The following is a 13084-nucleotide window of genomic DNA, read 5'->3' as shown; positions in this document are numbered from 1 at the left end:
TTGGAGAAAATGCATGTGTGACTTGTTTTGCTATAAAGAGGAATTGAGAAACATGGATATAGCTAAAGAAAGAAGATAGGTACTTCATCTCATGTCAAAATAATGGCACATTGGTAAACTGATAGGAATGATCCAGTAAGGAGAAAAACTGATGATAGGGGGTTGGCAAGTAGCGAAGTCTTTGAGTAGATGAGAGTGGAAGGGATCCAGGCATCATCAATTTCAGGGATTGTCTTTTATTAAGAAAATGCCCAGATCAACAATAGTAACATAAGAGAATGGGCACAGATATGGCAGGAGATTGTGGAAGTTCTCTTCCAATTGATTTAGTTTTCTCTGTGAAGTAGAAGGCAAGATCATCATCTGAGAATGAGGATGGGAGAAAAAGAGTTGAGGATTTGAGGAGAGAGAAGACAGAAATGGCTGTCTAGGAGAATAAAAATGGCTATGTAGGAGAAATATAGCATGACTGGCAGGCACAATTAGAGGCCATTTGAAATTAGAGATTGCAAATTTAAAGTGAGACTGGTCAGCATGGTATGTTTCCATCCAAATTTAGCCATGTGAGTGCAGACTAGGTGGGGTGGTGTTGACTTTAATCAGAATTGAAATTTCACCACGAGTTAAAGCAAAAATGGGGCAAAAAAGAGGAGGCGTATGCAAAGGAGTAATTATAATGACAGACTATGGAATTTAAGCTGTGTAGGAGAAAAGAGAGGATATGAGAGAGTGAGGCACCATGAAAGGGAGGATAGGATCAATGGTTTGAAAGTTGCAGTAGGGTCAAAGGATTGTTGGACTTAGGCTACTAATGGAGTAAACTGTGGTACTAGAGGGTGGAAGGTGATGTTCAGAAAATGGAATGACTGAAAAAGAGATTGTGGAGAGTGTGTAAACAAAGAGAATGACTAAGTCAAGGGTGACAATGAAAGTGAGCAGCTGAAGTTGGATAGAGATCAAGATCGTTGGAAGAAAGGAAGCCAAGGCGTTTAAAAGCATAATCCACAGGGATATTAAAATCACCAAGAATTATGATAGTGTCTGGAACTGTTGTCAAATTGGAGAAACTCTAAAAACTTTTGTTGAATGAATGAATAAAAGTTACCTCTTTGGTATTAACAATTTATCTTGAATTTACTTCCTCTACTTCCTCAACTCCCAGGCATTCATTTATTCATTGTTCTTCATCACACTATAATCTGAATCTAGTTTCTGCTCCTCCAACCTTCTTATTTTGCCTTCTCAAATATTGTGTCCAGGTCATTCATTCATTTATTCATTAAACATATATGTATATGTATATATATATATAGCACAGATTATCAAGAAATGCCTAATTAAATAGAATAATGTCATCTCAGCTTTCATCCTAATCAATATTCTGTAGGATTTGACCTTGTAAGCTACCCTCCTCCCCCTCCGTGACAGTTCTTTGACACATCTGTCTTCATGGCTCTCCTCCACCCTTAGTCTTGTTCAACAGCCCCTCTTCCACTGCACGCCACCCCTTGTCCATGTGCCCCAGGATTCTTTCCTCAAGCTTCTCACTATACACTCTCCTTCCATATACTCTTCTTGGGCAAGCTCATACCTTCCTCCACTATTTTGGTGATTCACAAACTGAAATCTCCCAACCTGCTTTCTCTCCTAAACTTCAGAAACAAATTGTTAACTGCTGGCTGGAAATGTACAGTCCCTTCAAACCCAATTTGCACAAAAATCATACCTGATACTAACTTTCAAACAAGTTGTTTTATTTCTGAGTCTCCTGTCTTAAGCATTCACCCAAAACATTGTAAGCTAGAAATATCAGGAAGAACTAAAGATCCTTGAGGAAAATGGAATCCTTTCTATCACAATGGTTTTGAGATGCCAGTTTAAGATCTATCAAGTATAGAAAATATATATCTTGAGAGAGATACCAAAGAGAGATAAGTAGTCTTGTTTTTTGATTTTGGGTAACCTGAGAGCCTTTAACAATAATCTGCAATGAGCAGCAAACTGAAATATTTTCCTTTTGTGGAGTAATTTATTGTTTCTTAAAATGTTGAGTCTGCAACTATGTATAAGTATTTGCAATTTTATAACATCCTGAATTCCTGGAATTGATTCAAGCACATATATACAATTGGCAAGCTTATTATGACTGTGGTAGCCGGTTTAATACATTGATACTAAGAGTTCTCCCTTATTTTTTCATTGTCCAATAAGAACTCAGATTTATTTACCATTTATTACAAGCTGTATCTGAATTCTATTTTCAATGTCCTATGAGCAGAGAGACTGTTTCTGATTCACTTACACATAAGCAGTAATCATTCCTGCATGCGACTCCACTGCTTTCACAGTTTCTTGGAAGTCAGTATCATTTAAAAGAGATGGCAAAAGAGGAAGGGGGAATTGGGAAAATCTATAAAATTCCAGGAAAAGAAATATGCTTTGTTTCATACATTGGGAATATCATGCACTTACCAAAAATAGTCATATTTTAAAAATGTATTGCCTAGTATCAAAATCCTAGTTTGTAAGAGTTTTATAATCCCAAATTGGGAGAAATAGGTATAAACGAAAAGATTTCCAGAATGTTAGAATAGGAAGAGGCATTAAAATAATAGAATCTCACCCATTATTTTCTATTCCGGTACTTGAGAAAACAGTATAAGAACAAGGTGAGATAATTTGTTGAAGGTGTTATCCAAAAAAGTTTAAAGTCATGGCTTGGACTAGGCATCCATCCATCCATCTTTCCAACATATCTTAAAAGCCTATAATGGACATTTGAAGCTCCCAACTTAAAACTAAGAACTGGGTTAGAATTATTACAATTATTACAATATTTCCAACATTTTGAGCTCTTAAAGACAGATACACACACATATATAATTGTTCATATATATATTTTCATAACCATAAAATAGAAAGTTTCCAAATAACATTTTGTGTACTAGGGAACAGAACATTTCATTAAGCAACTTCAGTTCAAAGTTTTGTTTTTTCTAATTTGTCAGAGAAGTATGTTGTCAGTTCTTAAATTTTCTTAGTATATATCAATATGCTGATTGCTAAAGTCCCTGGAATTAAAAACTAACCCTCAAAACAATAAGCCTTGATAACAATATTTATTTCTCTTCCTTTTTGAACAAAGACTCTTAATTTTTGCCTATAAAAATAATAGGTCTAATAATCTATTTTTATGATGATATAAAATTGTGCCCATTTGTTAGATGTATTCCAACTTCTCCAGTTTCTCTCTCAACTATGGCAAGATTTAAAAATTTACAAAAGGCCTTCCATTTATATTAATACTTTCCTTTCTAGAATGAACATCACAAAACCTAAATTTCAAAATGCTTTGCTGCAGTAACCTAAATACTTCATCTGAGCATCTTGGATTGATTGTGTTATCCTTTCCAAACTCAATGTAATATCCTTTTTATTATCATTCTTCACAGAAGTAAGCAGAAATACAAGACAGTATGTTGCATACCCAAAACAGATAATCTATTCATACATTCACCCACCAAACATTATTGAGCACCTGCTCTGCCCACATGTGGTAAGGTTGGGGAATTTAAAAAAAGAATACTACATAACCTCCACTCTCAAATTGCTAAAATATTGGGGAGAAAAATACAAATAAATGGGTGAATATAATATAGCAAGCTGGGTGCTATTTTAAAGGATGAGAGAAGGAAAATCCGACACAGGAAGGGCTGGGAGCTGAGGTATCTTAGGAGCACTCATAATTTGGCTCAATCTTGAAAAGTAAATAGGAGATGGTTAGACAAAGAAATGGGGTCAGGGTTCTCCTATGACCCTATCAACAACAACATAAAACAGGGCCCCATATTTTCTGATCTGGTCATTTGCTTTTGGAGTGCTCTTTCCACGATACCATTTTATAAACCCAACCTCACAGAAGGCTTGATCTTGCTTCCAGGTGTGTGTGCTGTCGGGAAGCCCATGTGCCTGCTCTTTGAATACATGGCCTACGGTGACCTCAACGAGTTCCTCCGCAGCATGTCTCCGCTCACCCACCCCGTGTGCAGCCTCAGCCACAGCGACTTGTCCATGCGGGCTGCGGGCTGCAGCCCCGGCCCCCCGCCCCTCACCTGCGCCGAGCAGCTCTGCATTGCCAGGCAGGTGGCAGCCGGCATGGCTTACCTCTCCGAGCGCAAGTTCGTCCACCGCGATTTAGCCACCAGGAACTGCCTGGTGGGCGAGAACATGGTGGTGAAAATTGCTGACTTCGGCCTCTCCAGGAACATCTACTCAGCAGACTACTACAAAGCGAATGAAAACGATGCTATCCCTATCCGTTGGATGCCACCCGAGTCCATTTTCTACAACCGCTACACCACCGAGTCGGACGTGTGGGCCTACGGGGTGGTCCTGTGGGAGATCTTCTCCTACGGCCTGCAGCCCTACTACGGGATGGCGCACGAGGAGGTCATCTACTACGTGAGAGACGGCAACATCCTCTCCTGCCCTGAGAATTGCCCCCTGGAGCTATACAACCTAATGCGTCTGTGTTGGAGCAAGCTGCCTGCAGACAGGCCCAGCTTCGCCAGTATTCACCGAATCCTGGAACGCATGTGCCAGAGGGCGGAGGGAACCGTGAGCGTCTGAGGTTGCAGGTGTGCAAAGGAGGCGTGGCAGTCTCCTCTCAGGTGAGCCAGAGGAATCCAAGACCGGAAGCCCAAGGAGACCCAGATAGGAGCAAGAGCAGACTGCTGTCTCCCAGGAAAAGCTAACTCAGTGCAGAACTCATATGGTAGACAGACCTGGTGAAAATCAGGCTAGGGAATTTGGCACAAAACAGGAGACAGTTATTCTTCCTCATCGGGAAAGTTTATGTTTTCCATATTGTATGGGGAAGACTATCATACATTCAGTTCCTGAAATAGCCGGCTGCAGAGTAAGACTCCACTGTATTAAATTTTAATATGAAATGTGATACAGCGTTTCATTTTTAATAGAGTTAGTTCCCATATATTATGCAATTAGTTGATCTTCATGTAAGAAATTGAGGTACAGAAAACTAGAAGTAAGAGAAAAGCATTCGTTGTCTCACCACCTAAAGACAGAGCTAGTATTTTTGTTGCTGAATTTCTTTTTTGTATTTAATGCATAATTTTATGTTTGCTTGTATTCTACAGAGTTGTGGTTACACTTTATTGAAAGTGGGTTTTCAAGGAATAAAATGGACAATCAGCAAGGCTATATTCTTATTGCAATTTTCAGTTCCCTTTTCTGTTGTTGTGCACCTTCTCTGTTAGAAGGTTTTCCTTTATGTGGACTTGTTATGGATTTAACCTGCTTATTTTATTTTTACAGTTTTCTGAAAAAGGTTTCTGTTCATTTACCTTTTAATTTAACTTATTATCTTAACTTTTATTTAATTTTCCTTTGAATGTTTTATTGGTAACTTTTCCTTTGCTTTCAACGTTATTTCTTCCTCTTTCCGGATCTTTCTGCCCTCCTTTGGTTCTTTAGCTATTTTTCTCTTTTTATTTCATACATACAATTAACACCCTGGCAGAAATAATAATTTTTAAAAATACAATTGTGGACTGATATGTGAATACCTTTTATAAAGAATTACCATTGTCTTTGCTACTTACCTTTGAAACAACACATTTCAAACTTGTCAACCACTAATTTTTTTTTTTTTACCATAGTCTATTAAATCATTTAAACAAGTTTATTAATAGAGGATTTCAACAAATGCTCTTGTGGCTATAAAGTCATTTCAAAACTGATGTTTTAGTGCATTCTGACTTTTTCCTTTTACAAACCAATTGGGTTGGCAGTAGAATTAATATGGTGTTGTTTACCAACTACTCCATGACCTATTAACTTGTCTTCTTACATTTTATGACTTTAAAAAAATCTTCCAGAACTCCTATTCCTGGTACTTGAGATTTCTCAGAAGAGTTCCATGTAATATATCTTTATCTAAACCCAACATGAATGACATGAGTTTATTCCTAGTATAGCATTTATTCAAATTCTTTTGAAAAGCAAATAAACAGGGTAGAGAAAACAGCAATCTACTCTACCCAGGCTTACTTTAATTCAAAATAATTGGTAGTTAGGGGAATGGAGACGTGGTCTGAATTCTTGAAAGCCGATTTCAGCTGTCTGCTGGAAAGCTCTACCTGAAATCCCCAAAGCCACCTGAATGCACTTCACCTCTTTGCTAGAAAACCTGCCATTCCTTGTTCATAGCCCCTCTAGGCAACAGACAAAAATGTCCTAGACTTTGCCTTCTTCTTCATCTTTGATATTTCAATAGCTTTACTTCCTACAAACCTCCTGCTCACATTTACTTCTCTTCAATACCACTGCCCATGACCCAAGCTATGTGCCTGCCTATTATCTGACCTTCCTCAGATTTCAGACCTGAGCAGATCCCATGGGCTGTGCCAATGGCGAGAATGTGCTCACTCCCGGTTTTGATTCATAAACAGAGAAGTCAGAATTTAGGGTTGAAACCTAAAGAAGTGCTTTAGATTCAAGTCATGATTTTAAGTCCAAAACTGAGAGTCATCTGAAGGGCTGGATGAAGAATAAAGTTGCAGGATGAGTCCAAAACAGAACATCGAGAGTCCCCTAAAGCAAACAAATTGGAGAGGGCCACCAGCAAGTCTGGAGCTTTGTGTAGCTCTTAGATCCATGGCATATTTTAAATGATTCACATGTGTGTTATATAAGCTCTGCAAAGTACAAAGTTGTCTTCAGATTGCCTTAGGTAATAGAGTTTTGTTGTAACAGAAACACATGGAAGGAAGGTCAATAGGAAAAGCTACCTAGGATGACCTTACAGAAAAGCAGGGATGGGGCAGTGGTCCAGAGTCCCATGTCACTGGCACTCCAGGTATCTTCTTGGTCCTCAGAACCAGGTTTCCATAGGCCCAGCTCTATCACCTACCACCTTGAACTATTCTCTGCTTCCCTCCATCACTGCTGATTTACTGCCCCTACTCTCCTCTCTTCCCCATAGCTCCTCCAGCCACATAGATTCTCTGTCTGTATCTTGACATTCAAAATCCCAGAGCGATGTGTAATTTGCAAGTAGTTTCTGAATGAGTACTATACCCCTCAGACTATTAATTTCCTTTGCAAGCCTTTTTTAAGGATAGCCAAAAGGTAGAGTTTGGTCATTTTCAGATTTAAATTTAGCAAAAATTTAAACAGATGGTGTGTTTACTGTTTCATTAGACTTAATTGCAGTTTCAATTTATGTTACCATCACTACCTTATTTCCCTCTTCCTCATCTGCATCTTCTTTCTCTCTGGGACCCACTGCTTACAAGTATTGTTTGTTTTTTTAAGTTCAGATTTTTTTCCCCATTGTAGAATCATTATATAAATTCAAAAAGGAAGAAGAGAGACTAACGCTCAGAATGCAATTGCTAGCAAGTGCAGGGACAGGCAGCGTAAGGCACTGGCAAGTTCTTTAAAATATCAAATATCAAATACGGCAAGAGTGCAGAGTATTGTGCACAGAGCCAAAAACCACACTCCCTGGTATTGAGATGGGGCAAAAGAACACTTTCTTCTCACTTTACAGTATAGTTTGAACCTGTTCTGTGTCATTAGCTATTCTAAAAATGTAAATTAATTTCTGATTAATATCTGTTTATGGATATATCATAATTTAATGAATCTTTTATTTTTGAACATTTGGGATTTTACTCATCTTCACTATTGCAAACGATAGTGTAGTCATCATCCTTATTTGCATGTGTCCATAATTATGTCTTTCTGGAAATTCTGAGAAAGAGAATATTTGGGCCAAATGGCATGTTGAATATTAAGACTTTTGTCATGTCTTGCCATATTCTCTGGAAATATTGTTCCCATATCTGCACTGCAAAGAGATCTCATAGTCCTAAATATCTGCTATCATAGAGGCTTTTAAAAAAAATCTTTTGTCTATTTGGTGATAGAAAAAGAGAATCTCGTTTTAATTTCCTTTTAAAAATTAACAGTGAGGTTGATTTTTTCATGTTGATAGGTCATTTATAGTTTTTATTTTGTGAATCACCTATAGCCCATTTTTCTTTGTGGTTCATTTTCTAATTGATTTTTAAGAGTCATTTTTTAAAAATAATATTAAACCTTTGTCATACTTTACATAAAAGAAAAAATACATGTTTACCTTAAAATAACATTTGCTTTTATTGCAAGACAATGCATGTTCATTTTTTGAAAAGAAAAACTAAGCAATAATAAATAATATGGAATTATAATATACAATAATCATAAATAATAAACCAAAATGAAGAAAGCACCAACCAGTGATAACCAACATTAACACCATGATAAACAGTCTTACCACCTTTTTCAGATACATAGGAAGGTAGAGTAGGTAGATATAATTTTAAAGCAAAATAAGATTGTACTCATATTGTTTCAAATGTTGCTTTTATTGCTTACCATATCTTAAACATCTTCCACATCTATAAGTAGTCACATGCAAAGCACTTTTGATGGTTGAATAGTATTCTGCTATATGGATTTATCATAATATCTTTAACTAGTATTCTATTTTGGGACAGTTAATTTCTATTTTTCATTACAAAATAAAATATTTTGGTAATTAACACTTGCTGAATTTTGTGAGCATTTTTCTTAAGTAATTTAGAAATAACTTTTAGAAATGGAATTTCTAGATCAAAGGTATGTACACTTTTAATGCTTGTTTTATATTGATCTTCCTGAATTATTCTATCAACGTGCACATCTTCTAGTCATATGAAAGACTCTACTTCTTTCACCCTCACCAATACTGAGCATAAGATTTTAATCATTGCCAATATAAAATTTTTATCTTGTAGCTTACACTTGTAATTCTTTAAATATTGCTGAGGTTCAACATTTTATAAATGTTTTGGGGACAATCAATTTCTTTTGTGATTTTCCTCCTGTTATTTTTCTAATGAATATATTATTTTCTTTTTGCTTTATAAAAGCACTTTATATATTAAGCAAACTTTGTCATACATGTTTCAACTACTTTCATCATGTCAAAAATGTATACTTCTATTTGTCTTTTACTATACCTTTTCAATAATCAGGAAAGAATTTTGAATTTTCAGTCTTTGGAAGCGATTGTGGCTTTTCTCCTAACTGATCTGACAATATGTAAAATTGTATGGATTGATTTCTTAATTGAAGTATCCTTGGGTTCTGGGAATAAACTCTCTTTGGTTGTGTCACATCAATCTTTTTACTTTATTACCAAATCTGTTTTATTAACATTTTATTTGCACCAATATATATAAATTCATAAAATTAAAATAGTTTCTCATTTTCTTCTCTGTTAGGGTTTGGTATCAGCATTATGATAGTTTCATAAACTTGGGAATTTCTCTGTGAGCTTTTGGTTAGTTTACTGTAAAATAATTGTTCTTTATTTATGCAAGCAATACATACGCATGATTTTTAAAAAACTATCCAAAAGGGTACAAAAAAAAAGTTTCTCTCTTCCTGTTCATCTCTAGTCCCAGCCTAAGTGCTAACCATTTCTGGTTTCAGTTGTTCTGGTGATTACCACTGCAATTCTAAAAAACATTTGCATCTCTTTTTCTAAATTAATCAATTTAAAAAGGATATTATATCTCCCTTCATAAAAGATGGGCAATATATAGCATCCATACTATCTTTTATTCACAGCCCTGCTCCGTTTTCCGAGATAGGTTAACTTCTTATCAGTTGTATTATTTATCTTCATAACTTCCAAAAAATATATTTAAACAAAGGTTCCCCATTGTTCCTGGACAATGAAAGAAAGTTAAAACTCTCACATCTCCCTTCCACTTCTTTCCTCCCTCCTCCCCAACCTCAACTGCAGTCAGTTATACAAGTATTTCTATGCTGTCAGCATCTATAACATTTGCATTTTGTAGCAAATTCAGATTTGGGTGCTCTGATCATAGGTCAATTCTAAACATGAAAAAAAAATCCAGTGTAAAATACAAAAGCATGATCAGGTAACATTCATGCATTGCCAAACCAAATAATGATATTCAATTATTTAAATATGATAATTATATTTTTGATATCATTGATTCCTTTTCTTTCCTCTATTTTATGGATGAACTGTCATTCAAAATATCACTGAATTTTTATTTTCTCTTCTGTTCCTTCCATTATTTCTGTTGCTTTTACTCTCTTTTTCCCCCTCTCCTGCTTTTGTTTTCCACAAATGTCTGGTGATTTTTGATTTAGCATACATAATTATAAAAGAAGAGTTGCATGATTAGAAGAGGAAGCAGGAATGCGTTTTCTTTGCGGTTTTCTAGGTATTCAAATCCTCCATGAGTTAGCTACCTAAGGCTCCACATATGTGGTTCACGGGGAGGGTTTAGGCAGGTGAGTCGAAACCTCCACAACTGCCAAAGTGGGAAAACTCTACTTTGGGGACATAGTATTTCAGTATATTTTCACTCCTGGGTAGAGTCGCCATTCCTTCATCTCTTCCATTCCCCATGAGGGTCTGAGATTCCCCCCATGTTCTACTCTGCCTCTCTCCCAGATTCAACACCCACACAAAAGGACCTTCCCAGGCCAATCTTCCAGTCTATTCCAAGAGCAGTTCTTGGAGCTCCAACTGGCAGCAGGGCCTCTTGTTCTAGCCTGTTCTATATACAATCCTCTGGCTAACCACCCGAATTGACAACCCACAGCCCATCCCTGTTCTCTACACTTCTTGGTGCAGGGCAGGGAATCTTTATACACGTGAAATCACTTCTGACCTCCACTGACACCTGGCTGAAGTATCATGCAAGCTACAGATTCCGATTTGCTATACCCTGCATTATCCATCAATAAGAACATTAAGATAATTTCTGCCTAACAAATATTTATCAGAGTGATAGCACTTAAGCTGTTTAATTGTCATATACATTGCTTGGCATATCAGTAAAAAGTCAGGAGGAAAGAAAAGGTTCAGCCTACTATTTTGATTAAGAAGCCCCTCTGCAACAGTTGAAATAGCTTAGCAATTATCTGCTCACCACTTCCTAGGCATCTTTGTTGGTTCTTCCTCTTCTATCTCCCAGCCTCTTAATATTGGAAGTGGTGAGCAGGTAAATCATTGGACATCACGGCTCTTCAACCATACTCACCTTTAATGATCTCATTTGACTGTATGGCTGTAAAAATCATCTATACACTGACATTTTTATCTGTAGCCCAAACCTCTCTCCCCAGCTTCATAGCCTCTATCTTTAACCACCTATTATGGATGAGAGCTCCAAATTCTTCTCCCCAGATTCTCCTCCCCAGAGCCAGGCTCTCTGCTTTGTTTCTGTACTTGATCAGGGAGCAAGGCTGAAAACTGCTTGTCAACTTGGTGTTGCCTTTCATGTCAGGGAGGAGTGTCAGATCTTCTCCATATGAGTCCACATGGGCAGTGTCCTGGGCTGCTGATTTATGTACTTATTCTCAAGAGGGTAGATTGTGTCAGTTTTAATAGTCCCAATTTGCTCACTTATTCCCACTACAGCTGGCAGAAATGCCCCAACTTTTTGCATGTACCTTTTACTCATTACTGATTTGCCCCACTGATGTGGATGTTGACTTTTTAATGTGGTCTATGTGCCAGTCCAGGAGAATTTGAGGGGGCACAGCTTGAGGCCGTGCTTAACTGACCACTGTACCCAAAGTCTTGCTTCCTGTGGTTCTGGAGGCTGCCCTGTACTGTGAATTCAAATCTCTATAGCAAACATATTCCAGTTCACCATTCTTGTACTTGTTTCAGGTCTATTTAAGTAGTACAATCACCATGATAGAGGTATTTACAAACCTTTGCTTTGGGGTAGATCACTACAGAAATCACAGAACCACTCACATGGTTTTCTGGGAGTCATTACATATTGGAAGGTTTGAAAACTACATCTGCCAGCAAGAGATACAGGTGTGAGGGTCTCAAAAAAAAAAAAAAAAAAAAAAAAGTCTTTGCCAGTGCATATCTTATAATTACATCCAAGGATGTTTGCCTTGTCTTCTAAAGGATGTCATCTGAGTACAAAGCAAAAATAAAGGGGAAAGAAAATAACAACATGACTTCCAAACCTTTATATGTCTTCTCTACTGGAACCCTCTTAAAAACTTCAAAGAGATTCAACAGGGATAGTTTTCCTTACAAGCTTCATTGCACCTGTAATTTCCCAACTGGCTTTCATCACTCTCTTTTCAAACCACAGCCTCTGCTGTGGAATTACAAAATTTTACCTGCACTATCTAAGATTATGTTCAGAGAACTGTTAACCACAAAAACACTAGACATAGATATACACTATCATTTTCTGGGTGTGCTCTTGACTATTTGGAGCTGTGATTAAAATAGGAAGTGTTGGCAAGACAAGGCTCTCTGGCTTTCTTTTTTAGCCATGTTGACACCATGGTGGTTAGTATGATGTCCTGCTTATTTCAATGGATGCTTTACCTAAGAATAGACTAAACATGTTTTAATGTTGACTCCATTTTTGCCCTCTTGGTTTTTAAAAAATATTGTATTTAAAGATCTCAAGAAAGTCCATTGAGTATCATGTCTTTGTGCATTTTATAGTCACTCCTTTAAGCCATCTCTTGACTCAGACGTTTTGACTTATTCTCATCCCACATCACTCTGCTCAGGTTGCTTACTTTCTGGCAACCTGAATAAGGAACCTGATTTCAGTCCATTCCCCAAAGTACTCTCAAAAGTGACAGGCAGTGAGGGAATAAAATGACCAAAGAGAGGAGAAAGACAGAGGAGTGACACTGAGAGAGGAAAGAACCACAAAAAATTCAATTTCTAAGAAGCCAGAAAAGGCCAGCAAATGCCACAGTTTTTAAGATAATTTTTAACAGTTTTCTAATTTTTTAGGAAAAGTATCTTTATCTCAGTTTCTAGAGCTGACAAACTAAATTTCCAATTATGAAATCAGACATTTAAAATTTTAAATTTTTATACACTTTAGTCAATTCTGAAAATAAGCAGGCAACTACTCATCCAGGTTACATGAATTATTTATTTTGGAAGAAAGTCCATTTTTCCTATGAAAAACTTTTTTTTTTGCAATAAAAG

At 36.8% G+C, this 13084-nt stretch overlaps 1 protein-coding gene across 5 annotated transcripts in view; it reads left to right on the top strand.

Moving 5' to 3' along the window:
- Nucleotides 1-5071, top strand: part of MUSK (muscle associated receptor tyrosine kinase) — a 138525-nt gene extending 133454 nt beyond the window's left edge. For all 5 annotated transcript variants that reach the window (XM_037797580.1, XM_037797578.1, XM_037797577.1 and 2 more), the window contains one exon: nt 3941-5071. In XM_037797580.1, coding sequence (XP_037653508.1) covers nt 3941-4629 — 689 coding nt within the window. In that variant the 3' untranslated portion in view covers nt 4630-5071. The remainder of the gene's footprint in view (nt 1-3940) is intronic.
- Nucleotides 5072-13084: the final 8013 nt, after the last annotated feature.

The sequence above is a fragment of the Choloepus didactylus genome, chromosome 10, assembly GCF_015220235.1.
Source record: "Choloepus didactylus isolate mChoDid1 chromosome 10, mChoDid1.pri, whole genome shotgun sequence".
In the NCBI taxonomy this organism is placed as follows: domain Eukaryota; kingdom Metazoa; phylum Chordata; class Mammalia; order Pilosa; family Megalonychidae; genus Choloepus; species Choloepus didactylus.
This window is presented reverse-complemented; position numbering and strand designations above follow the sequence as displayed.